This window comes from Phacochoerus africanus, chromosome 9, assembly GCF_016906955.1.
Source record: "Phacochoerus africanus isolate WHEZ1 chromosome 9, ROS_Pafr_v1, whole genome shotgun sequence".
In the NCBI taxonomy this organism is placed as follows: Eukaryota; Metazoa; Chordata; class Mammalia; order Artiodactyla; family Suidae; genus Phacochoerus; species Phacochoerus africanus.
Genome location: NC_062552.1, coordinates 49,157,339 through 49,184,430, shown reverse-complemented (window position 1 = coordinate 49,184,430; position 27,092 = coordinate 49,157,339). Strand labels below are relative to the sequence as shown.

The 27,092-nt window shown below is 39.9% G+C and overlaps 1 protein-coding gene across 2 annotated transcripts; it reads right to left on the bottom strand.

The window, feature by feature from the left end:
• Positions 1 to 1,201: 1,201 nt before the first annotated feature.
• On the bottom strand, positions 1,202 to 26,812 carry MORF4L1 (mortality factor 4 like 1). 2 transcript variants are annotated; one of them, XM_047795021.1, is made up of 13 exons: positions 26,605 to 26,812; positions 21,644 to 21,690; positions 19,733 to 19,800; positions 15,299 to 15,415; positions 11,763 to 11,849; positions 10,376 to 10,456; positions 9,238 to 9,263; positions 8,662 to 8,750; positions 6,493 to 6,594; positions 4,689 to 4,777; positions 4,050 to 4,222; positions 3,748 to 3,832; positions 1,202 to 1,959 (listed from the first exon to the last, which is right to left on the bottom strand). In XM_047795021.1, exons 1-13 carry the CDS (start codon positions 26,642 to 26,644, stop codon positions 1,875 to 1,877), a joined length of 1,089 nt encoding a protein of 362 aa, XP_047650977.1. In that variant the 5' UTR covers positions 26,645 to 26,812; the 3' UTR covers positions 1,202 to 1,874. The 2 variants fall into 2 exon arrangements, with proteins under 2 accessions (XP_047650977.1, XP_047650978.1); XM_047795022.1 differs by lacking the exon at positions 15,299 to 15,415 and having other exon boundaries at positions 26,605 to 26,804.
• Positions 26,813 to 27,092: the final 280 nt, after the last annotated feature.

Below are 27,092 nucleotides of genomic sequence, written 5' to 3'. Positions count from 1 at the left end.
TTACTGCTGAGTCACAAGAGAAATTCAATACTCTTAACTGCATATAAGCCATTCAAAACCCTCTTTCTTGAGTTCAACCAATTAGCTTAATATGTGGCTCCTACATCAGCTTGAACCTGACCTGGCCTCTCTTTCACAAAGGCGGACAGTGCCCTAATTTCCAGACAGAAAATTCTGTTAATTCCTCTCCAACTCTTCCCCTGTCTTCCAATAAATTATAGCAAAACCTCTAGTTGAGTTTTTCTCAAACAGGATCTTTCATTGAGATTGTTAAAAATGCAATTATATTTTTTTTCTTTTGTCTTTTTAGGGCTGCACCCGTGGCACATGGAGGTTCCCAGGCTAGGGGTTGAATCGGAGCTACAGCTGCCAGCCTGTGCCACAGCCACAGCAACACAGGATCCAAGCCACATCTGCAACCTGCACCACAGCTTATGGCAACACCGGATCTTTAACCCACTGAGCGGGGCCAGGGATCGAACCCGAAACCTCATGGTTACTAAGTCAGGTTTGTTAACCACCAAGCCACGATAGGAACTCCAAAAAAATGCAATTACATTCTTAACTTTCAAACCATTCAATAGTTCCCACTGTGGCTCAGCAGATTAAGAAACCAATTTAGTGTCCGTGAGGATTCGGGTTCGATTCCTGACCTCGATCAGTGGGTTAAGGATCTGGCATTGCTGTGAGCTGTGGTGTAGGTCTCAGACACGGCTCAGATCCCGAGTTGCTGTGGCTGTGGTGTAGGCCTGTGGCTATGGCTCCGATCAGACCCCTAGCCTGGGAACCTCCATGTGTCGTGGCTACGGCCCTAAAAAAACAAAAGAAAAAAAATAATAAAATAAATAAATAAAATAAATTGGGGGAAAGAGCTCAGATTTTAGGCATTGTGAAAGTTGATAAACACCTCAAAGTAAAGAGCAGAACGCTAGCTGTCACACAGGTAAAAATTCCCTCAGTGCTCAAAGTTAGTAATTGTCTACGAATAGTAGAGAAAGTCTTATGAACCTCTCTTTTAGCTGGAACTCAAGAGGGTAAACTACCAAAGCTGCTGTGGATTAAAGGTAGATGATGAAGCCAAGGTTCTCGTTCCATAAAGTCCAAACAAGAAAATCATTCACCTGAAAAAATCACTGTCTAAATCAAAGGAATTACACAATATCCCAAGGTTTTGTAATGCATCCACACAAGCACACTGCTCTTTGAAATTTAAAGAAAAAAATTTATTGAAGATTTGAAAAACAATTTCTAAAAGATTGACTTTTCCAGAAAACTGTAGCTACACAATGCATTGCGTCTATTATGTTAAAACGTGCATTAGACACAAATACAAAAACCAGGAAACAAGCCACCATCCTTCAACCATCTGAGCAAAGATAAATGCCTAAGGAACAACATGGATGACTTGCAAAGGATGGGCTCTTTACTTTAAGCACCATAAAAAAAAAAAAAAGAGGGGAGCACAAATGGATAAGTGTGTTCAGTTATATACACTGAATTGAACCTTTGGCACTAGGAATCAGAGCATTTTGTCATATAGCATTAACACATATTATAAAAGTGCGTAGTGTCAAAGGAATAGAACCACCAGTATTCAAAAGCAGCTTTGTCAACTAAGCAATTAAACACTCTACAGTATGTCTCTCTGTTGTCTGTCATTGAATACACTGGTAGCAACTTTGAAATGAAAAAAAAAAAAAAGGTAAAGAAAAAAGGAGCTGTAACCCCTTTTATTTTCTGTTTAAAATCGAACAGAAAACAAACATCAATTCTGTTATACACTAACATTTCCGAAGTACATCATTTGTACAAGAGAAAGACTAAGAAACAAAAATGTGTTTACAGAGATCCAAACATAATTGAGTATAAGCGCCTCACACAGCTTTCCGATGGTACTCAGGAGGAGCAACTTCATAATCACTGGCACTAAACAAAGTTGCAGAGTTCTTTGCCAGGTATCTAAAAGTGAAATATTAATTACAATTATGAAAAAGATTCTCAATTACATACAGAATCTACAGAAAGCACCTTAAAATACACTAAAATAATCACAACCTCAAGGCAAAACCATGTAATTACAATTCAGATAAACAGGGTTATATACCAGGCAACAATGTATAAAGGGATTAAGGCCAGTTACTCCCTCATTTCAAATAAGCAAAGGAGTCACCAGAATACTCACCTGAGTGCTTGGGCTACCTCTGAGAAATAGGTGTTACCATAAAAAAATAGTATCCAGGTGTTTTCTCTAGCTCTTTGCAATCCATCATATTAAATACAGCTTCAGAAATTTGAAGAGTATATCTCAGGTTTAAACTTGAAATTAACACCATAAAGATCAGGAGTTTCCTGCTGGCCTAGTGGTTAAGGATCTAACACTGGCACTACTGTGGCTCTTGATTACAGCTGTGGTTCAGGTTCTGCCTCTGGCCTGGGACCTTCCACATGCTGCAGGCATGCCCACCCCCCACAAATACAGTTTGCAATACAGTATGGTATTGTATGACTCCTCTTGTTACATTGTAGAGAAACATTTTCAATCTTTGGAAAAGATTTGCAAAAGTACTGATCATAACAGTTATTTCTTGGGCACGATATTACGATATTGGGAGAGGAGTTTTCTGTTTCTACTTTAAGCTCTGTTTGAATTTTCTTGAAATGACACTATGTATTTTACAGTAATTTTAAAACCAACAGGAGCCTGGGAATCTAAATAGCTTTTTAGTCTTCACTCTACCAACAGCAAATAAATAGCCTCTCTTTAACCGAATTTCTTTATAAAAGTGCTCTACTACTTGACATCTAAGGTCGCTCTGATACTTGTCTTTTGGCGGTGCCCACAGTATACAAAACCCATCCAACAGCAATGACAGTGCCAGAGCCCTAACCCAGCCAGGCCACCAGAAACTCCCACCATTATTCTTATTTTGTGTGTGTACATTCAAGTTCCCAGAAGCCTAGTAACTGTCTGGTCGAAGGGTAAAACACATTTAGAATTTTTATATACACTGCCAAAATACACTCCAAAAAGCTGCAGAAACCAGAATTGCCCTTTATTCCACTTCTCTAATATTTTTAATATAAACCAATCTGACAAGGGTTATTTTAACTATAATGTTAAACATAATTTGGTGGTCCTTTTACTGACATTTCCGTAAATTTCCAATGTCCAACTTTTCACTGGTTTGTTCAATTTTTTATTAGTAAGACCTCTGTGTTAAAGATACCAGCCCTGTAATATATATGTAACATATATTCCCTTCATCTTTAAAAGCCTATTTTTTTCATAGAACTTAAACAGTCCAATTCATCATTCATTTGTTGTATTATTTAATTTTTAGAAAGACCTTTCCCTACTACAAAAAAATCATCAATTATTACCCTACATTTTCCCCTTTGTTACCTTAATAGTTTTAATTTTAGATTTAAATTTTGACTCACCTAGTTTGGGTATACGATATTAAGTCTGGATCTAACTCTGTTTCCTTCCAAATACTAGACAGTTGTTCTTATCACCATCTACTAAGTACTCCATCATTTCCTCCTGGCATATTGCTCTGATACGCCATTCTATCATTTGTGATTTTCCCGTATGTTTTATACTTGTTCCATTAACTATCTACTCCTATACCAATATCACACTGTTTAGTTTTATTATAATATCTATAGTGTCAGTCTATCACATAATAACTTTCAGTTCAGTGAACTAATTCATATTTTTAATTTCAAGCATACTTTCAGACTTACTTTAGGAAATCGTGAAGATAATTCAGTAATAAAGCAAGGCTCTTCTCATCCAGAGGTGTATAGGCCAACATTGCTCCAATTCGTACTATTTAAACAAAAGACTTTAGTCAGAGTTACATCCATGGTAGCACTATAACAATATATCCCAATTATGGGACCAAATGCAACCATCACTCATTTTAGAAACTGACCTTAAGTAGATTGTTATACATTAAAGCTCAAGTTGAAATGTGATAAAATGTTAATTTATGTTACGCCTGGACATAAATTAGGTAAGACATAAATATTTAAAGTCCTCTTACCAAATAATCTCAGTAGATGTGGTGCTCCATACACCTGGGACATGGGTGCATCAGGGTGATCGGCGAGAATTTCAGCATACTGTGGTCTCTCAAACTTGTAGAGTAGCTGAGTGCCCAACATTACATTGAAGTATTCCTTTATCCCTGCCACAACTTCATTAACAGCATACTCCCTGATAAATGAACAAAAATATTCACTTTCAAAGCAGGTCACTGAAAAGAACTGAGAGATGAGGATGAGGTCAACCAACATGAGGACTAAAAGGAATTAAAAGTTAAACTAATGACATCAACCTCTACTGAACATTTTAAAAAGAGGACAAGAAACCAATTCCAAAAATAAACCAGCTGAAAGCAGACTACAGACCTCAGGCTAGGGATGGTTTTTACATTTTAAAATAGCTGTATTTTAAATGGTTCTATATGTACTTACATACAATAGCTTCAGTTTTTACCTGGAACATTTACTTACCCGGCCCTTTAAGAAAAAGTTGCCCAGCCAAAGGCCCTGTGTCAAAGCAATGAAATTCTATTTTGCTAATTTCTGATGGTACTGATTTAAAGTACATGTTTCAGATAATTTATTTAGAAATGTCTGAAATATCCTTGGGTACACTTCAAAGACATGTATGTTCTTACTTATTATCTGTGTTTCCTCGAGACTTTTTGTAATTTGCATAATCCTCTAGAATGGAATCCACATTCTTCTTGGCAGGAAGATAAAACAGCTATGAAAACAAAAAGACACTTTAATACTAATATTTCCTTTTTTCAAAAAAAAAGAAAGATTACTGGAAAAGCTTTAATACAATAAAAAAAAAATCACCTAATAGTATGACAAAACAGAAAAGGGCACTATTCTGCACTCAAAACATGGCTAAGAAACTAAAAATTTCATTTTATTTCAATAGCCAAATGTGACTAATGGTTGCCATACTGGACAGCACAGCTCTAAAGACTGGTAACCAATCTGCTGGACACACTACACTATCACTATATATGGATCATACCCACACATAAACGTACCACTGTGTTAGTACCAAGACATCATGCACTGTATTGCATAATGTGGCAGACGCTGTCTTAAGTATTTAAATATTTTCTTCACCTCACATCAATACTATGAGGTAGGGGCTCATTATTCCACTAGAAACATGAAAACTAAAACATGAACAGGCCAAGTAACTTGCCCAAACTCACTGGGTGGTAGTATCAAGATAAACCTAGCAGTGTAGTTCCAGAAAATACGGTGGTAGGGGTGAGGTGGGTGTGTAGCTGTCAGCATTTGGCCTTTAGTGAGACACCCTTAGAAGTCCTGTCTGCCAAAAGGGAGTCCTTGGGGCAGAGTACAGTGACAAGCAGATCTCTGCCTTCTCCCCAGGGCCCTCCAAGCCCCATGGCCTCCAGCCAGCAGATAAGCTGGGGGGCTGAGGACAGGCTGAGGGCTGGGTCCTAAAGAGCGCCAGAGACCTTCCCGCAGCTGCTCAATAGCTGGGCCCAGGCACCACCTTCACAACCAAACTGTGTGACAGTCTTCCTGGGTAGCAGTCTGTGGGCTTGGTTACCAGTATGCTTGGCCTAAGGAGCACAAGGGCTGGCTAGGTCCTGGGACTCTTGTTCCCTCAGTGACAACAGCTGGGCAGGGTCTGGGTACCTGGCCCAGAGGGTGCTGCTAGCTGACAGGCCTCTTCCGCCAGGCCTGGGCACTGGCGGGAGGACACTAACTGGGTGCTGGATGAATGCCTTTGGGCAGGGTAATTGGTCCGCATATGGACTCCCCTCCTCTTAGCCAGGAGCTAGCCCTTGGAAGGCCAAAGTCGATGCTTGGGACTCTGAAAAAGTAAAATGAGGAGTAATGATGTCGCTTTGCTTATAGGATTTAAGTGTTAAAAGCAGCAAGGAGGCATGGAGACAGAATTTAGTGCCTCCCCTCCCCTTTCTTATACATTACATCATTACATAGAAAGTTGCAGGGGAGTTCCTATTGTGGCCCAGCAGAAATAAATCCGACTAGTATCCATGAGGATGTGGATTTGATCCCTGGCCTAGCTCAGTGGGCCAGGGATCCGGCACTGCCATGAGCTGTGGTAGGTCACAGATACAGCTTGGTCCCTCGTTGCTGTGGTGTAGGCCAGCAGGTACAGCTCCTATTCGACCCCTAGCCTGGGAACTTCTCTATGCTGTAGGTGCAGCACTAAACATTTTAGACAAAAATTCAATTTTTTTAAGATTTATAAAATCATGGATTTTTATATATGTACTTTCGTTTTATTCCTCTCCAGGTCCTTTCCAATGATCAAATTGTTCGGTCCCTGAATTAAAATACATGGTTCTACCTTCAACATTCAAGTCTATACTACCTATTCTTTTAAAAAATTTCTTTTCACCCTAACAAGATCATATATATATATATATATTCCGATCTGCGTAGCATTCAAGTTACCTGTTTTTGCCGGGTGATTAAGTCCCAGTCATCAACAAGCCATGGTTTGAGTTCTTCAGGAATCTTTACTTTAACTTCAACTCTGTTCATGAATGTTTCCTCCTAAATAGAAAAAGAATATTAATCATCTGTCAATCTTTGCTAAGCAGCAGCTCTAGGAGTTTCCTAAAGGTTTTTCCGAACCTTTAGAGGCACTGGGTATAAATGATTTATTCAAATGGGCTGCTAGAGTTTTCATTTCAAAAACAGTAAATGGGAGTTCCCATCATGGCTCAGTGGTTAACAAATCCAACTAGGAACCATGAGGTTGCAGGTTTGAACCCTGGCCTCGCTCAGTGGGTTGAGGATCTGGTGTTACCATGAGTTGCAGTGTAGGTCGCAGATATGGCTCAGATCCTGCGTGGCTGTGGTGTAGCCTGGAGGCTACAGCTCTGATTGGACACCTAGCCTGGGAACCTTCATGTGCCGCAGGTGCGGCCCTAGAAAAGACAAACAGAACAAAAACAAAACAAAAGCAAAAACAAAACAGTAAATGAAAAAGTTCCCATTGTGGCTCAGCAGGTTAAGGACCCAACCTAGTCTCCATGAGGATGCAGATTTCTGGCCTTGCTCCATGAGTTAATAAGGATCTGGTGTTGCTATAAGCTGCAGTATATGCCTCAGCTGCAGCTCCTTTTTGACCCCTGGCCTGGGAATTTCCACATGCCACAGTTGTGGCCATAAACAGAAAAAAGAATATAAATGAAAAGATCACAAAGCTAGCTCTTAAGAGAAAAGAAATCTTGACAGTCTATTCAGTATCTTTTCAAGAAAGTAAAGGCAAGTAAATAATCCTTAGCAAATTTCCTCTTCTAAAAATGACCACTCCAAAATGATACACTTCAACTTAATATCTTCAAATTTATTGATTTTGATGTCATAATCTAATGACTAGCCCAAACATGACTATCTTTTTTTTCCCACTTGTTAGGGCCACAACTGCAGCATATGGAAGTTCCCAGGCTAGAGGTCCAATCAGAGCTGCAGCTGCTGGCCTACATCACAGCCACAGCAATACAGGTTCTGAGCCACATCTGCGACCTACACCACAGCTCATAGCAATGCCGTATCCTTAACCCACTGAACAAGGCCAGGGATCGAACCCACATTCTCACAGGTATTAGTCAGGTTCGTAACCCACGAACCACATCGGGAACTCCCAAACATGCCTATCTTAAATTACACCTTTAATACATAAAATTTAAATGTACGGTCTCCTAACTGGTCTTCGGTAACTGTCAAAGATGCCTAACTTTCAGAACATACTACTATTTTAACCTCAGCTTCAAAATATGTCAACTGGGAGTTCCCATTGTGGCACAGTGGTTAACGAAACCAACTAGGAACCATGAGGTTGTGGGTTCGATCCCTGGCCTTGCTCAGTGGGTTAATGATCCAGCGTTGCCATGAACTGTGGTGTAGGTCGACGACACAGCTTGGATCCCGAGTTACTATAGCTCTGGCATAGGCCGGTGGCTACAGCTCCAATGCGACCCCTAGCCTGGGAACCTCCATATGCCGCGAGAGTGACCCAAGAAAAAAGGCAAAAAGACAAAAGACAAAAGACAAAAAAAAAGTCAACTGTATCAGATGAGAATTTTAAAAACTCTATTTTCAAGTTCATAACTCTAGAAATTATAAATATCTTAAGTTAGAAATAAGACATTTTATTCACTTATGTAAGAATCCTAAATGATATACCCCCCCCACACACACACATGCAAACTGATAGACTTTCCTGGCATTTTTTGTGGGTTTATTAAATCATCTTGGGACACACTAAACCATTCAAAGTGACCTAATGAATCTATTCAGTCTTTTAACAAAGAAATCTTCAGTCTTACATGAACACAGCTTTACAACAATTCATCATTTCTCATTAAGAATGATGAGAAAGTCATCATTTCTAATAATGAATTGGGAGGCAAAATCTAGCAGAACATATCTAGTGCTGCAAGTGAAATAAAGATGTATACAAATATATCCTTTATCCCAAAAGGGGGGAATTTTTAACCTGAGCAACTATGCTAGCAATGCTTTTGAGAGATTCAAAGTTCTCTATCACGTTGTAACATCAGAGACTAAAATTTCTAATAAGCTATATGTTCATAAACTTAAGGAAAAACTCACATTTTCAACAGTTGGATCTACTCGGGCCCTTTTCTTGCGAGGAGGCTGAGGTGTCTCACTGGTACTCCCACCTTCTCCATTTCCAGGTGCTATAAAAATGTGTGGGTAAGGTAAGTTTTTAGCTTAATAAATGAAAAACTCTTAAGGAAACTAGTTTGATGACATACCCTCTTCCGACTTTTCCATTACAGAGATGTCACTTGAATCTGAATTAAAGAATCATATCCCTGCCAAAACTAAAACTTTTATGAATAGCTCCACCACACATCTAGTACAAGGCAACATTTAATAATAGCACCATCTTACATTTGTGTTTTTAAGCTGTTATCTTCTGAGGGTCGGTCATTAAGACTAAAGAACATGAAAATATAAATGCTTAACAGGTTTCTCCATGAGAAAGAATATCAGTTAGTTCTCTACTACTATATACCTAACTCTGTAACAATTCTGTGACTCATATTTGATACCATCAATATAAGCCTACTTTAAAACTTCGTAACTTCAAAAATTTAACAGTGAATTCAAACCGTAAATGTTATAAGGATAAAATAATTTTAACCAAGTTAATATTCTTACTTTTCTGCTTGTTCTTTTTTGTTTTCCTGAAAGAGAAGAAAGGTAAATAATTACTGCTCATAAAACTGCCTGTTTAAATTCCCAAAACCAAGAGAAATACCACCTTGTTTGATAAGATCAGACAGCAATCTTACTTCCTGCTTATCTTATTACTGCTGAAACACAGGGACTTTAGCCAAATCTACTTTTCTCTCCATATAGTAGAAAAATAAACCATAAATACATTGGGAGATTTCCCTTTAGGGTTGTGTTACTTGTTTTTAAGTTTATAGCATGGTAACTTGTAGAAAAATTATTAGTGTCCCTCTCCCAACACATAAAAAGCTCCAAAGGTTAAAACACTATTTTAGTAGCATCATAATTTGTTTTAGAGTTCTATGTTTCAGAACAAGCCATTACTCGATTCTTACTGGCTCAAATTCCCTTTCACTTCATTTCCTCCCTAAACTATATTCCCTCCCTTACAACACCAAATACTCTGTTCTCCCATTAAAAGAACAAAGCTAATATACTGGTTACATTTTCTAATAGCAACTTAACTCACCTCTATTTATATACACCCTAAAAGTAAACTACAAATTTTGATTTTACACATAACTATTCCTAGAATACGAAGAAAACTGTTTATAAAGCCCATGATTATGGATCATGCCTGGTGGGACCAAAACAGAACACCTGAATATTTTTACTTTTCTACAGCCTGAATACTTATAAACGTTAATTACCTGGATTAATTTAATTTACAGCTTGGAGTTCATTTGACAACTCAAATTAACTTATGGTAGTTATAAACACAAAAATAGAGCCACTTGAAAATACAGGTTTTTCCCTCCTCCTCTAAGTTCCCAGGCTAGGGGTCAAATTAGAGCTATAGCTGCCAGCCTACACCACAGCCACAGCAATGCAGGATCTGAGCTGGTCTCTGACCTACACTACAGCTTACGGCATTGCTGGATCCTTAACCCACTGAGCAAGGCGAGGGAGCGAACCCGTATCTTTATGGATATCAGTCGGGTTCATTACCGCTGAGCCATGATGGGAACTCCCGTTACCAATAAATCTTAATACAAGATGATGTCTACTGAGTTTAATTTCACAAACATACAAAATAAATTTAAAAAAAGAAAGAGCTTCTTACACTTCAACGTTTTTCTGTTGCAGACCAGATGTCTTCTTTCCAGGGGCAGCCCCTCTCATCTTCCCCTCTGCATACTGCTCCCTGTAAAAATAATTTCAATAAAATCATCATAAAATGAGTATTTAGGTGGAAAAACAAACTTCAATGTCCTTATTCAATTTTTAATTCATATTCAAAATGAAGTCCCAAGCCCTACATATTTTCTACTACAAAGTTTTTTAACAAGTTGGACGAGATAATATATTTACAAAAGTCAATTCAAGAAAGGAAGAAGACTTAAAAGGGCGTGAAGGTATGACTCATCATACTTACTAAAATTAAAATAAATGCAGTAAAAGGTGACTATAATAGATTCTGATAGGACAGAAAATATCACTTGTTTTGAAATTCACTAATCCCAATGTTTTATTTGATCCCATTTCATCATTTCCATTTTCTTGACATTCATCTTAGTTTTGCAATTAAAAGTAAAATCAAACAAAAAACAACTACCCCATAGACCACATAGTCTTTCAGGGTTTCTTTCTCAATGTATTTTCAGAGATTAATAACAATAGAGGAAAGTTCCAGTTGTGGCTCAGCAGTGACAAACCTAACCTGGCAAGTATCCACGAAGATGCAGGTTCGATCCCTGGCCTTGCTCAGTGGGTTAAGGACATGGCACTGCTATGAGCTGTCACAGACTCAGCTCAGATGTGGCATTGCTGAGCTGTGGTGTAGGCCGGCAACTGCAGCTCTAATTTGACCCCTAGCCTGGGAACTTCCATATGCCAGACCAAAAGAAAAAAAAGGACAATTCCCCTCTTCCTTATTCCTCCCCCTCCCCCACCAAATGTACCTTCCAAAGAGCCCAAGAATGAATTTGCAACTTCAGAAATTTCCAACAACGTCCTGCTCTGTCCTCTAAGGACAGACTTAAGAAATTCTTAACAGGTATACTACATTCCTTCCCCCAGGAAGGGCTTCTCTGATCACTTGAGGTCATGACATAACAGCTTACAGGAACCAAGAACCTTTTATTTTTTTTTTGCTTTTTAGGGCTGTGCTAGCAGCACATGGAGGTTCCCAAGCTAGGGGTCTAATCAGATCTGCAGCCACTGGCCTATGCCACAGTCAAAGCCATAGCAACTCGGGATCCAAGCTGCGTCTGCGACCTACACCACAGCTCATAGCAACACTGGATCCTTAACCCACTGAGCAAGGCCAGGGACTGAACCTGCAACTTCATGGTTCCTAGTCGGATTTGTTTCCACTGCGCCACAATGGAAACTTTCCAAGAATCATTTTATAGGCAAGCAGCCAACATCGTTTTTCCATTGTGGATTCTACCTCCAAAAACTAACTTATAGGCATTTCTCCTCATATTTGTGTTGCAAAACGAACTTACTGATTGGCTTTTTGAAGTTCTCGTTGTTTCTGCAGATTGGTGTCCACGTATTTGAGCACTCTGCTTTCTGGAACCCATTCATCCCAACTGAGAAAGAGAAAAGTTAAAATTTCAGTAGCTCAACAGCAAAAAAACCAACAACCCAACTGAAAAAATGGGCAAAAGACCTGAATAGACAATTCTCCAAACATATACACAGATGGCCAAAAGACACATGAAAAAATGCTTAACATCACTGATTATTAGAGAAATGCAAATCAAAACTACTATGAGGTACCACCTCACACCTGTTAGAATGGCCATCATTAATAAATCCACAAATAATAAATGCTGGAGAGGGTGTGGAGAAAAGGGAACCCTCCTACACTGCTGGTGGGAATGTAAATTGGTACAACCACTATGGAAAATAGTACGGAGGTACCTCAGGAAACTAAATATAGAACCACCATATATGATCCAGCAATCCCACTTGGGCATATATCCAGACAAAATTTTCCTGGAAAAAGACACATGCACCCATATGTTCACTGCAGCAAAACAAAACCCAAGACATGGAAGCAACCTAAATGTCCATCATCAGATGAATGGATTAAGAAAATGTGGTATATACACACAATAGAATACTACTCAGCCATAAAAAAAGAACAAAATAATGTCATTTGCAGCAACATGGATGGAACTAGAGATTCTCATACTGAGCGAAGTTAAGCCAGAAAGAGAAAGACAAGTAACATAGATATCACTTATATCTGGAATCTAATATACGCCACAAATGAACCTTTCCACAGAAAAAAAACTCATGGACTTGGAGAACAGACTTGTGGCTGCCAAGGTAGAAGGGGAGGGAATGGGATGGGGACTGGGAATCTGGGGTTAACAGATGCAAACTATTGCATTTAGAATGGATAAGCAATGAGATCCTGCTATATATAGCACTGGGAACTATATCTAGTCACCTGTGATGGAGCATGATGGAGGATAATGAGAAAAAGAATGTATATATGTATGTGTGACTGGGTCACTTTGCTGTTCAGTAGAACACTGACAGAACACTGTAAACCAACTATAATGGAAAAACTAAAAATCATTTTAAAAAAATATTTCATTACTATTCAGACTCTGTCCTCCAATTTCTCATTTTAAGAAATCCAAGAGGCAAGTCTTTGGATCTCTTTGAACTAATTTGCTGAACCAGCATTACAACTAAAGTGAAAATCTGTTCTATCAAAAGGTAATAAACGTACTCTGAAAAGCAACGTTCCAAATCTAAACTGCCAGAATCCAAAAGAGATCATTCACAATGTTCTTTAAAATAGCACAAGAGCAGGGAGTTCTTGCTGTGGTGCAACGGAAACGAATCCGACTAGTATTCACGAGGATGCAGGTTTGATTCCTGGCCTCGATCAGTGGGTTAAGGATCCGGCGTTGCTGTGAGCTATGGTGTAGGTCACAGACGCAGCTAGGATCTAGCTCCAATTCGACCCCTAGCCTGGGAGCTTCCCTATGCCACAACTTCAGCCCTGAAAGTCCAAAAAAAAAAAGCACAAGAGCAAGGCATTAGCCTAAGAGCCCCTAAGCAATTATCCTTACAGTATAAAGATATTGAAAAGAATGTTGAATTTCCTTGTGGTGCAGCAGGCTAAAGATCCAGTGCTGTTACTGCAGAAGCTCAGATTGCTGCTGTGGCTTGGGTTCCATCCCTGGCCTGGGAACTTTCACATGCTGCAGGGGTGGCCAATAAATAAATAAATGAATTTTAATTTCAAAAAAATAAGGCACAGGAATCCATAATAAGCTGACTTTAAATTAAAGAACTATGAGTTCCCGTCGTGGTGCAGTGGTTAACAAATCCGCTAGGAACCAGGAGGTTGAGGGTTCGATCCCTGCCCTTGCTCAGTGGGTTAACAATCCAGCGTTGCCGTGAGCTGTGGTGTAGGTTGCAGACGCGGCTCGGATCCCGCGTTGCTGTGGCTCTGGCATAGGCTGGCAGCTACAGCTCCGATTCAACCCCTAGCCTGGGAACCTCCATATGCCGTGGGAGCGGCCCAAGAAATGGCAAAAAAGACAAAAAATAAATAAAAAATAAAGAACTAAAACTGGTTAACTTTGTTGCAAAGTTATGTAATTTTCTGTGTCTTAGTTTCATTACATATAAAATGAGGAGTAACAGCACCTTTCTCATAAGATCATTATGAAAATTATACATGTAAAACACTTGAAAGTTTGACACAAAAAATAAACACTCAAAGGTATGTCAGACACATGTATCTACAATACTCTAATACCACCTAGATCAACTCAGCTAAGACTGTAAATTGAAGTGTTACAGGAAGTTCCCTTGTGGCACAGCAGGTTAAGGATATAGCATTGCCTCAGTTGTGGTGCAGGCTGCTAATTGCAGCCTGGGTTGGATCCGTGGCCCAGGAACTTCCACATGCTCTCCCCTCCCCCAAGTGTTAAAATAGTTATTAAACCACATCATCTTTTTTTTTTTTTGGGTCTTTTTGCCATTTCGTGGGCTGCTCCCGCAGCACATGGAGGTTCCCAGGCTAGGGGTCGAATCGGAGCTGTAGCCACTGGCCTACACCAGAGCCACAGCAACATGGGACCCGAGCCTCGTCTGCAACCTACACCACAGCTCATGGCAACACCGGATCGTTAACCCACTGAGCAAGGGCAGGGATCGAACCCGCAACCTCATGGTTCCTAGTCAGATTCGTTAACCACTGTTCCACAACAGGGAACTCCAACCACATCATCTTAAACCTTCACTCACAAATGAATACACCTACTTCCAAAAGATAGCCACAAGAATGCCTTTCTAAATACCAAAAGGTAGAACCAACCACTCTCTTAAAATATCTAGCTGCTAAAGCATTCTGTCACTTGGAAAAGCTCCTTCAGGACTTCCCACTGTGGCACAGTGGGTTAAGAACCCAAGTGCAGCGGCTTGGGTAGCTGTGGAGGTTTGGGTTCAATCCCTGGCCCAGGAATTTTTTTAGGCCTCGCCTGGGGCATTCGGCCAGGGATCTTTAACTGCACCACGGCAGTGACGACACTAAATTCTTAACCTACTGAGCCACCAGGAACTTCAAAACAAGGTATTTTTAAAGTATTTATTTTGTTGACATTATCGTTGATGTTGTTAATTTCTACTGTACAGCAGAGTGATTCAGTTTCACATATATATACACATTTTTTTTCATAATCTTTTCTATTACGGCTTATCACAGAATACGGAATATAATTACCTGTACTATACAGTAGGACTTTGTTCAAAGCAAGGTCTCTGATGTGATTTTTTTTTCCAAAGGGAAAAACAAAGGCCAGGTTATTTCTTAGAGAATGCTGAACTTTTTGTGCAGATTCTTTTCTCCTGCTGATGGAGCTCCTTTATTGACACAATTAGACGTATTCTCGGTTTTTTATTTAATGACTTCCCACCTCTGACCTCTAAGATAGCCAAAAGAAGAATAAATAATAAAATGCAACCCTCAACATGATTTCCTTGAGAAAACTTTAAAACATGCATTTACCTAGAGGTCAGGAGGGGGTGGTGTACTGAGGGAGCTCCTTCAGGAACAGGAAAAAGGGCTACAATATCCTCACGTCTCTTCAAAGTTTTTTCAGAGCGCATGGGCCTCACAGCACTTCTGATACAGACAGCATAGTACAAAGTAATCTCAGTAACTAGGTGTAGAATTTAGCTTAAACTTTATTAAGATTTATTTATAAATGGAATATTTAAATGTCTGTCAGTAAATTCCAATAAAGTTTTCCCCTTTTTAGGGCCACACCCGTGGTATATGGAGATTACCAGGCTAGGGGTCAAATGAGAGCTACAGCTGCTGGCCTATGCCACAGCAATGCCAGATCCAAGCCGCATCTGTGACCTACACCACAGCTCATGGCAACGCCAGATCCTTAACCACTGATCAAGGCCAGGGATCGAACCCTTAACTTCATGGTTCCTAGTCAGATTGCTTCCACTGTGCCGTAACTCAACTCCCCAATAAAGTTTTTAGAAATGTTACCTATTGTGCTTCTGAGAAAGTATATACTATCTATTGAAGTTTAAGAACAATACAATTTGGAGATTGGGCTTTAAACAATTTTCTAAAAGGTATTGAATAAAAAATGAGGATCTTACTTTTACTTATATATCTATTTGTATTTGTTTCAATTCTAAATTAAAGGGAGCTAGCAAATTTTTATTTACCACAAGGTTCCATTTAGAATCTTACAAATTCCAATATAAAATGCATCTAAATAATGACCTTGATCTAAAAACCACATCAATTTTAGAATTTCCTTCACATGTCAGGAGCTGAAAACCCTTGGGGAACTACAGAAAAATGAAACAACATCTTTTGCTCTGAGAAACATCACTATTAGGGTAGTAACTGAAGGCCAAACATTCCAAAGTTTTACATATTGCTAAAGCAAAAAAGAATTTCAGAATTTTCTAAAGGAGCTTGTCATTAACTCCCAAAGTCACAATGATCCACAGCACTTCGTACACAGCACTAACAACACACACTTGCTGTGTATTTGAGTAACTCATCCTTCTTTCAGAATGGGTTTATGTAAAGGCTTCTCTAAATGCTTACTAAAGATCACAATTTTCAAAATTACATGTATTTATCTACATAGTGAATCAACTACAAAAAAACCCCCCACATCCTTGTTAATATTCCTCAATGTCTACAAAAATATTAATAAAGATCTCCAATATTTAGTGCCATTTAAAAAATTCTTTTTCCAAGGAGTAATACACAAAGTGCACCAAAAGCAAAAACAAAATACTATGCAGCTTATGGAGTTCCCATTGTGACTCAGTGGGTTAAGAACACAACCAGTATCCATGAGGATACAGGTTTGATTCCTGGCTTCCTGCAGTGGGTTAAGGATCTGTTGTTGCCCCAAGCAGCAGCGTCCATCGCAGATGTAGCTGGGAAATTGCTTTGCTGTGGCGCTGGATATAGGGTGGCAGCTGCAGCTTCAATCTGATCCTTAGCCTGGGAACTTTCATATGCTGCAGGTACAGCCCTAAACAGAAAACAAAAACAAAAAAACTGTGCACCCATCATTTATTTGTATCACTAGATAACAACCTAACAAAAAAGTTTATTTTCAAGCAGTACTCTCAGAAAATACAAGCATTTTACATCAAGTATTTCCACAATTTCTTTCTTTTTTGTCTTTTTAGGGCCACACCCGAGGCATATGGAGGTTCCCAGGCTAGGGGTCGAATCGCAACTGTAGCTGCTGGCCTACGTCACAGCAACACGGGATCTGAGCCGCATCTGCGACCTACACCACAGCTCAAGGCAATGCCAGATCCTTAACCCACTGAGCAAGGTCAGGGATCTAACCTGGGTCCTCATGGATGCTAGTCAGATTGTTTCCACTGAGCCACAACATGAACTTCTCCACAATTTCTTGTAAGCTACAAAAGCTACTTAATTCCCAGTCTTTCTGCCACACTCCTTGTCATGTGAAAGTTCCCGAACTGCAGTGACAATGCCAGATCCTTAACTTGCTGCGCCACAATGGAACTCTTAAGCTCCAGTCTTTAAGCTGCTTTAATATCTACATGTAATTTTATAGATAATATTACACATGAAAGAGTTAAGCACAAAACTGTGATTGCAGCTATTAACATGAAATCCTAAAAGAGTTAAGTGTATATGGGGGGGGGGGCGCACAGACCTATGCCATGAATTTGGTAACTTGTTTTCCTTTAATTTCCTGGATAGACTCTAACTTTCCCATACATGATATGCAGAAATACAACATTCTATCTCCTATAGAGAACTGGTATTCTCATTTTATCTTAATATACTCTCAACTTTACCAGACATTAATAGAATATTGATGTATGACATAATTCTAATAAAATATTGAAACGGTTTTTAACATTTCATTTTTTTAATAGGGGAAAAAAAAACCTATGAAATACACCAAAGAGCAACTTTCCTGGATATAAGAATCAATTTAACATTAATCCTGAAATCCCATTTAAAAATCACAGATAAGTTTACTTTTATGAGACCAAAAGATTAAAAAGCCCATGGGATTGCAGTTCTCACTGTGGTACAACGGGATCAGAAATGTCTTGGGAGCACTGGGACACAGGTTCGACCCCTCAGCCCAGCAGGGTGGGCTGGGGATCTGGTTTGCCACAGCTGCCAGGGTTGCAACTGCAGCTCGGATCTGATCGCTCACCAGTGAACTCCAGATGCCACAAGGTGGCCAAAAAATAAATAAAAAGGAGTTCCCGTCGTGGCGCAGTGGTTAACGAATCCGACTAGGAACCATGAGGTTGCGGGTTCAGTCCCTGCCCTTGCTCAGTGGGTTAACGATACGGCATTGCCGTGAGGCTGTGCTGTAGGTTGCAGACGCGGTTCAGGTCCCGCATTGCTGTGGCTCTGGCGTAGGCTGGCAGCTACAGCTCCGATTCGACCCCTAGCCTGGGAACCTCCATATGCTGCAGGAGCGGCCCAAGAAATAGCAAAAAAACAAAAAAATAAAAATAATAAAAAAAAATAAATGCCCGTGGGAGTCACTTTTTGAGTTACTCTATCACGTTCCTATCATTGTCAGAAATATTTTAATTATCATTAACTGAGAAAATAAATCTTAAGTTGTGGAATGTACTTTCACACATTTTAGATCTCCACATTTCTACAATTATACTAATGGAAGAAAAGGTAAAGGTCTGATAGTCCTTCTTAGCTAAAACCATTTTGTGAAAAAAATTTCTAATAAAACTGGGTTGGTCACTTGGCTAGGGGACTGTATGAAAGACAGCTAACGTCACAGGGTCAGTAAATGTCCTTCCAAAGCACGATACTCATCAGGTCAGACAGCCTTGCTCACATGGAGAGCCAGGTAACAGAGAATGGCTAAGGTGACACAAAGCTTCAAATTTAAAAGCTGCTAGAAAACAACTCAAGAACTATACTTTCAGACAGTGCTATCTTTGAAGGACAAAACACCTTTAACAAAAGTAATTAAAGACCTCTCATAGTAAAATTACAGACTACTCAATTACAAGCACCAAAAATGAGTAATTTTCAGATGTGCATTTGTGGGCCCCAAGAAGAAAGAACCATCACTGACAAGGAGATTCCCTGGCTGGATATTCCAGAACACGTTCAATCTATATCCACTGTCCACTCCCAACATCATCAATGTATCACTGCTTAAAAAAAAAGTTTAACTCTTTAGGGTAAAAAATCAGGTTCTGTAATTAACTTTCTATACCTACGTTAAACCACACACTATAAAAGCGAATCACATGAATTCACTCTCTATTAGGCCTTTAATTACGCTTCTAAAGCTCAGAAAAGTTGGTCAATACTTCCAAATCAATTTTTTTTTTTAATGGCCACACTCAAAGCATACGCAAGATGCCAGGCCAGGAACTGAATCCTAGCCACAGCTGCAACCTATGCCACAGCTGCAGCAACGCAGGATCCTTTAACCCACTCCACAGGGCCGGAGATGGAAGGCCTCTGCAGCAACCGGAGCTGCTGCAGTCAGATTCTTAACCTACCGCACCACAGTGGGAATTCCAATCAATCTTTTATTTTTTTCCCTTTCCATGTAGAAATTCCCAACTGGTTTTGGGTATAACTGCTTGAAATAACATACGGAGTCACTAGATTGTGTTAAGGTCAAAAACTTAAGCTGTCCTAAAAGGTACCAAAACCAGAAAATAGTTGGGCTAATGATTATTAGACATTACACCAGAATGCAAGAAATACTCCAAAAAATGTAAAGTAAAATGGCTGCATACCCCAATTTCTATTACATTTTCATCATACTACAAATGATTCATCCTGCTTGAACATATATTTACACCAAAACTGGTGGAGAATTAAGAAGCATATGCTTTTATCAGTCTATGCTACAAAACTACCTTGTTAATTATAAAACATTGCCTTTAAAGATATAATACTCACTTTTTATTCCAACCACTGTAATGTATAAAGTATTTCACTTGTTTATCCTTTATGGCAACCTTTACACACTGAAATAAAAAAGAAAAAATTCTCTTAGAAATACTGAAGGAAAAAAGACTACCTAGATAATTTTTGGTGTATCCAATCTTTCAAAGACATGATCTACACTTAAATGCTTTGGTGGCCAAAATGAACAAAATTAAGATGAGTCTCTTTTAAAAATTATATTATTTAAGCTTTTAGACTATTTAAGTATTCACATTTCTAATACTGCCAAATAGTCAAAAAATGTGTTGAAGTCGGTCCAACAAAGCTGAAGAACCATAAGCATAAACTGTCACCCTAAACCTTAAATCAAGAGGCTAAATAACCCAAGAACAGCTAATGAAAGCTGTATGATTTCTGCCTTTCACCACCTGGCCAAAGGCTGTTATTTCAAAAACAAATTCAGCTAAAGACAAATATTTACACCACATTATTTAAAAATATTAGTTTATGCAAAGCAATAAGCTGTTTTGCTAGATTATCAGCAACTAGCAAAGTGACAGATTAAAGACATCTTGTGTTCTTAAAAGCAGCCAAAGAAATCAGATTGACTTATAGAGGAAGTCATTAACTATAACTATCTGGGTTTGGATTTAAAAGTTTTTATCAGAGGGAAACCAAGAGAACCACTTTAGTTTAAGCTATTCCAATGGCCATTTAAAATTGTTTACTTGAGCATGTTTGCTGCCAGAGGTGAAAAATCTGCCAGTTTAATAGTTTGCCAGAAGTCGTCGATACAACGAAAGTAACATTCAGGGATATAAACGATCAATAGGACCTAAAATACAAACTGTACTGGTATTCTACCATTAAGACATATACACACACAAAATTCTTGACCATCTCCATGAATACAACTTCAGCCATTTTAGAACTTCAAAAAACATACATCTATGTATTCAAAACAAGTAAAAAATAATGGTATTTTAGTCACACTACTATTTATTTTCACAGACATAAACTATTCACCAAGAATATACACAGAAATTGCCTGAGACTGTTTAGCATACCACGTTCACTTAAAACACTATCTGTAAAAAAAAGTAGACATATTTTAAATTATTGTCCTAAAAAAGTTACGAGAAACCAAATACTATAAATTTTGACTTTGTAATGCATTATCTCATTTATCTCTGGCTAAATATAAAATCAGTTTTTATTACCTGAACACAACACTGATAGAAAAGAGAAAGGGAACCCCCCCCAGGATTCAAACTTTGCCAGACAATCCAATAAATAAAAGTCAAATAAATGCATTCATTTTAATTTTTTTATCTTTTTAGGGCTGCACCCAAGGCATGTGGAAATTACCAGGTTAGGGGCTGAATCAGGAGCTGTAGCTGCTGGGCTAAACCACAGCAACCCTAGATCCTTAACCCACTGAGCAAGGCCAGGGATCGAACCTGCATCCTCAAGGATACCAGCCGGGTTCGTTACCTCTGAGCCACAACAGGAACTCCCTAAGTGTACTCATTTTTAATGTTAGCTTTTACCTTTAACACACTTAGCTCAGTGCTTCCTCAGCATACATATTTGCAAATAAAGTTGACTCTGGCAGTATTTTCTCACAAGTCATGAACCAGGCAATGCTATTTTGCTCTCATAAACAATCAGATCTTTCCCCTAAAATGCTCTTTCCAACTATTGCACCTTTAGTAGGTCAGTAAGATGAAGGGCAAGATGGCAGTGCTTTATGTGACCTACTCTGCAAGCAGTAAGATACTTTTAAGAGAAAATGAGGAGCTATGAATCTATGGAAATTTATGAAAAAGGAAGCTCTCTTATTAAAGCTACCAACTACTGGAATCTGATTATTATCTAACCAGTAGTTTCAGTTGACTTCTCAAAAGAAAATGGGTTTCATACCTTTGCTTCATAAAGAAGAGGCCCATGAAAGCACAGCACTCGCTCACCTGTAAAAGACAAAAGTACTCGGTTAACTGTGATTTCTCTTCATATATAAGAATAGTCACATGAAAGAGAGCCATCACACTTGTACTACTCCTCAAAAATTAATTATCCATCAACATTTCAGGTCAAACTTCAATACAACAAAAATACCTTAGTATTTGATGTATAAAAAATGTAAAACATTTTATTAGAATACCGATCTACTTAAATGATCTAAGTCTACTCTAGCTACATACTGGCAGGGTTAGTTTGTTTTTCAACGTACATCTAGTTGCTCTACCTATTCTCTTTCTACTTCTAACCCCTTTACTGCTTAAACTGAGTTTTTTCTACATGAAATGAAGTATTCTACACATGAAAATTTCAAAGTACATCACTTTTCAACGTGCTGGATTGTTTTTAAGAGACCCCACTGTGTTCACTCCTTCAGTGTTCAATGATGTTCTGGGTGTTGGGGTGCTTCAATGAACAAAAAAACAGACAAGAATTCTAACCTCTACAATTTACACTCTATGTTGAACCTACCATTAAAGACTTACCAGACTAAAGAAAATGTCAGGAACCAGAGTAAGATCTGGAAGACATCCCTGTTCATCAGACAAATCAGGCAGGCAATTCCTGCCAGTAGCTCAAAATATCATTTGACTGGCTAAGAAACAGACTTCTTGTACATATGGCTTCAACAGACCCAGAAGTAAAAAAAAGCCAACACGGTCAGCTCTTTTAGCTCCAAAATCACAGAGCCTAGTAACTCAATTCTGAAGACACTATATAGAGCAGTATGAGTGACACGAATATGTATGTAACCAAATAGTTTTGTGGGTTTTTTTGGTTTTGCTTTGTTTGCTTTTGGGGGTCACACCCATGGCATATGGAAGTATCCAGGCTAAGGGCTGAATTAGAGCTGCAGCTGCCGGCAGCTAGGCCACAGCAACATGGGATCTGAGCCACATCTGCAACCTACATCACAGCTCATGGTAACACTGGGTCCCCAACCCAATGAGGCAGGCCTGGGATCAAACCTGCATCCTCACGGATACTAGTCAGATTCAATTCTGCTGTGCCAAGCCACAACAGGAACTTCCTGTAACTAAATAGTTTTGATAAGCAATGTCCTGCTGCATATGTATAGCACAGAGAATTACATCCAATCACTTGTGATAGAACATGATAGAAGATAATACGAGAAAAAGAATGTATACATACGTATAACTGAGTCACTGCTGTATAGCAGAAATCGACAGAACATTGTAAATCAACTATAAAAAAGGTAACTTAAAAAAGTTTTGCACAACTTACTGGACTTCATATTTTAACTATCTTCCTTAGTAATAAGAGTAACTGATGAGATATTTGATCAGGCTGAGGGAAACAAATGGCACAAAAGCGTAGAAGAAACATGATATAAATTACTCTGCAGTGGTCCACTCTGAGAGAAACGCTGCCAGAGGTCACTAGGCCCACAAAGAACTTAAAGTGGAGACTAGGAACAGGGAGATCAAAGACTTCTTTCAATAGTCAGGGATAAGAACAGAAGTAAGTATGAATCAAAAGCAGTAAAAGTTCACCTAACCCCAAGTAAAAACAGTTTAAACCTACTTTCAGCATAGTGGGAGCATTAACCAGAACAGGAAATGGAGGAGGGGGGTTTCGGATCAATTCTGGCATAAGTTACAGTGGCTACAGGATATCCAAACTGGATCTATCTAGGAAGCAGTTGAGTACACATGTGTGGAGCTCATGAGAGAGCTAGGCTCTATATTTATAGATGGGACAAGATTTGTATTTATATTTATACTGTGGACAAGAATGACCATGGGGATACAGATAAGATATAGGGCTAATAAATAAATAGATGAGACCTCTGTCTCCAAATTTAACTCTCCAGGTACTATTTAAATGCACCTGGAAAACGGCCTTCCTCTTTACCCTCTCCTTGTGGCTGCTGCGCCAGAGTCAAAGACAGCTGTATGGAAGCTAAGGCCCTTTAACCTCCATTCTACCTATCTGGCCCTAATATCCTGTTGAAAAATTATACAGCTTGGGGATTATAACCCAGGACAACAAATGTATATTTTTTCATTGAAATGGAAAGACTATTAATTGGGCGCTGTCTCAGATACTATTATTAAAAACCTTTCTCCACTCTTAATCCTTTCTAGTATCAAGCTACAAAGGTAATTTTGTCCAAAGCCCTCAAATTCAAGTGTGATGAGATTATCACAACTCCCTATCCTCCCACTGGCTTGCTTACTGGGTATATTACTCAACACTGGGCATCAACCAGTCTTCTGACAAGCCAGAGGTCTTCCACCTGACAATGGCTAGGTGCCCAATAGTATTCTTTACCTTAAGCTTTAACATTTCAAGTGAATGAGCAAGTCCAGTACCAAAACATCACTCTGCTTAAAAACTGCTTGTAACATTTGTTGTGCCTTCACTAAGAAAAACTTTCAAGTTTAAAGGAATTGTGAAAAAACTATTTCTGATACAGAAGCTCAATTAATGTGCTTCTGTGTCTCGGTATAATTCTTAGTTCCAAAAGAACATTCCTTTTTCCTTACAAGATATTCTCTGAAAATTTGTTACAAATAACTAATCATAATTTCGTAAAGATAGCTATACAACTCAACTTTGACAAGAGTAGAAAACATGTTTGGAAAGTGATGGTTAAGTGCAGAGTCTCTTAGGTAGCTTTCAAAACGTTAGATACTTGGTTCCTACTCTTCCCTAATTCATCACTATAGCAGGACATGGATTGTCCTTCACTGTTAGCCCCCCTCTCTCTAAAGCATTTCCTCCAGAATGCCATCCTTAACTGTCCCAAATATGGGTGATTTCTGCTTTGATATCCAACAGTGGGGATTAATTTTTTTCTTCCATGGACCCTTCACAAGTCTGTTAAGCCTAGAAGCCCTTCCCCAGAATTTTTCTCTAAATATGTAAAACAGTATTACAAAATTGTTCAACTGTATTGAAATAGTTATCAAACATTTAAAATACCACATTCTATGGCAATATTAAGAGTCCTTAATGTAAACATTTAGCTGCTGATTCAATAACTACAATTCTGAAGTAATGAACAGCAAACATTTTAATGTATCTCTCACAAATGTAATGCTGGGATGTGAAAACATATAGCTAATACTATAAGTTTTTCATTTTGCTTTTTTTGGGGGGAGGGGGTCCTACATTCATAACTGAAATACTAAATTTTAGTTAAACAATAGAAAAACAACTTTTTCCCATCCAACTTTACGGATCATCTGAATTATAAACACTGACCCTAGATTAACAATCCCTGCTGCAGACAGAGAACAGACTTGTGGTTGCTAAAGCGAAGAAGAAAAGGAGTGGAATGGACTGGGAGTTGGAGATTAGTAGATGCAAACTACTACATTCAGAATGGATAAGCAACGAGACCCTACTGTATAACACAGAGAACTACTGGCACTCTCTTGGGATGGACCATGATGGAAGATAATATAAAAAAGGGTATAGATATATATATTGATATATATAGATATATATGATTGGGCTACTTTGCTGTACATCAGGAATTGGCACAACACTGTACTCAATCACCCTTTAGTAATTTTAAAGGTAAAAAAAATTCGCAGCTAGAAAACATGTTTTTTTAAAAAAGCAATCCATAAAGTCATACAGCTTTTCAAGGTGGTGAGAAAGCAGGTATTGAGAGTCACTTATAACAGAAACGCCCTTGGAAAAACCTTAAATATTCCATAAAGCTATAATATACTTGGGTTTTGTGTATATGATTCTAAAAGTAATTGTAACGTCCATTAATGTTTGAAAATCCCTACAACAATATTTTTGCCTACACCTCGATATCTATGGTAACTACCACATACATCTATAGTAATGGAAGGGAAATCTGAAGTGTTCTTGCATGCCTTACAGAATTTTACTTCCATTTTAGCTGTCTCCACCTCAATATAAATTAACAGAAATGTTAAATATAAATATTAAAGAGCCGTCTTCCACTGGAAGTCAGGTTCTACCGTCAACCAAGACACGTCCATCAAAAACAAAAAAAACTTTCCAATCACTGTTAATCAAACGTTACTGCAATGAGTCAAGCAGCTGCAGTATTTAAAAGACGACTACAAGGAAATAGGACTTATAAAGCAAAGGGATGCCTTCAAGGAACACAAAGCCGACCCAGACGCCCGCGGTTTTTTTCTTCTCCTTCTCCTGTCCCCACCCACCTCCCTGCGGAAAGCGCCGGAGAACCAGTTCGCGTACCGTGGCGGTGGAAGAAGGGGGCGCTGCATCTGCCCTAAAGCAGCGTCTGCGGCCGGGAGCCGGGGACCGAGGCGCCGGCGGCCATGATGGGGCGGCCATCTTGCAGCGGCCATTTTACAACGCAGTTCTCCCGCCCCAAGGCGCGAAGCCCACCCCACTGCAGCAGCCCGGCGGCTCCACCGAGTACGACCACCTCGGAGCTCGAGGCCTCCCGGGAGTGCCAGCTGTTGACCGCCCACGCCGCCTGGGGGCCCCGCGCCGGCGCCCGAAACCACCGCCGCTCCCTCCCCTCCCCCATGCCACATCACTTCCCCTAACGGCCGCCATGGCGCACCCATCGCCTCCCTACAATAGGCTACTTTCTCCGCGCCCTCTTCACAACAACAAACACTGCACTATGGCTTTGCCACGCAGCAGCGGATCCCTCTCCTATCCCAACGCCTACATAACGCTTTCTCTTCACAAGGTGCTTTCGCCTCGTGACGCATCGAAATATCCTGCCGCAATGCGCTTTCCCTGCACAAAGCCTTGCCAGCCGCCTGATCCGAGCGCAGCCCTTACCACCCCCGGCCCACAAGCTTCAACCACCCCGAGCCCGCCTCCATCTCCTGCGCCGTTAGATGCCTTTTTTCCCACGGGCTCAGACTCACCCTCCTGGAATTTAGGCTTCGGGTCCTGCTTCGGCGCCATTTATAAGTGATTCGCCGCCGCCTCCTCCTCCTTCTCCCACCACCCCCGACTACCGCCCCCTACTCTCTACCCCACCCAACTTCGCGTCAGACGCGCCGTCAGGCACCGCCAACTCTACATCCTGGGCCCGATTTGCCAGCGCCCGCAGACCTCACAGGACCGCGACCCGCGCAGCCGCCGCCCTAGCCAACGGTTGCCTGCCGCGCACGCGCCCCTGCGACCGAGCCGCCCCAGGGCACGCCGGGAGTGGTAGTTCCAAGGCAGTTAAGGCGCCACGGGATGGGGGGGGCGTTGGCCTTTTCCCATCCCCCACCCGCTGCTGCTCTTCCCCACCCCCACCCGGGGACTGCCTGAGGTTTTTAAAGCCGGGATTTGTTTTTGTGTGTTGCCAGGGCGAGAGGAAAGGAGGCCGTGCATCACGTGCGGTGAAAGAATGGGAAAGGCCCAG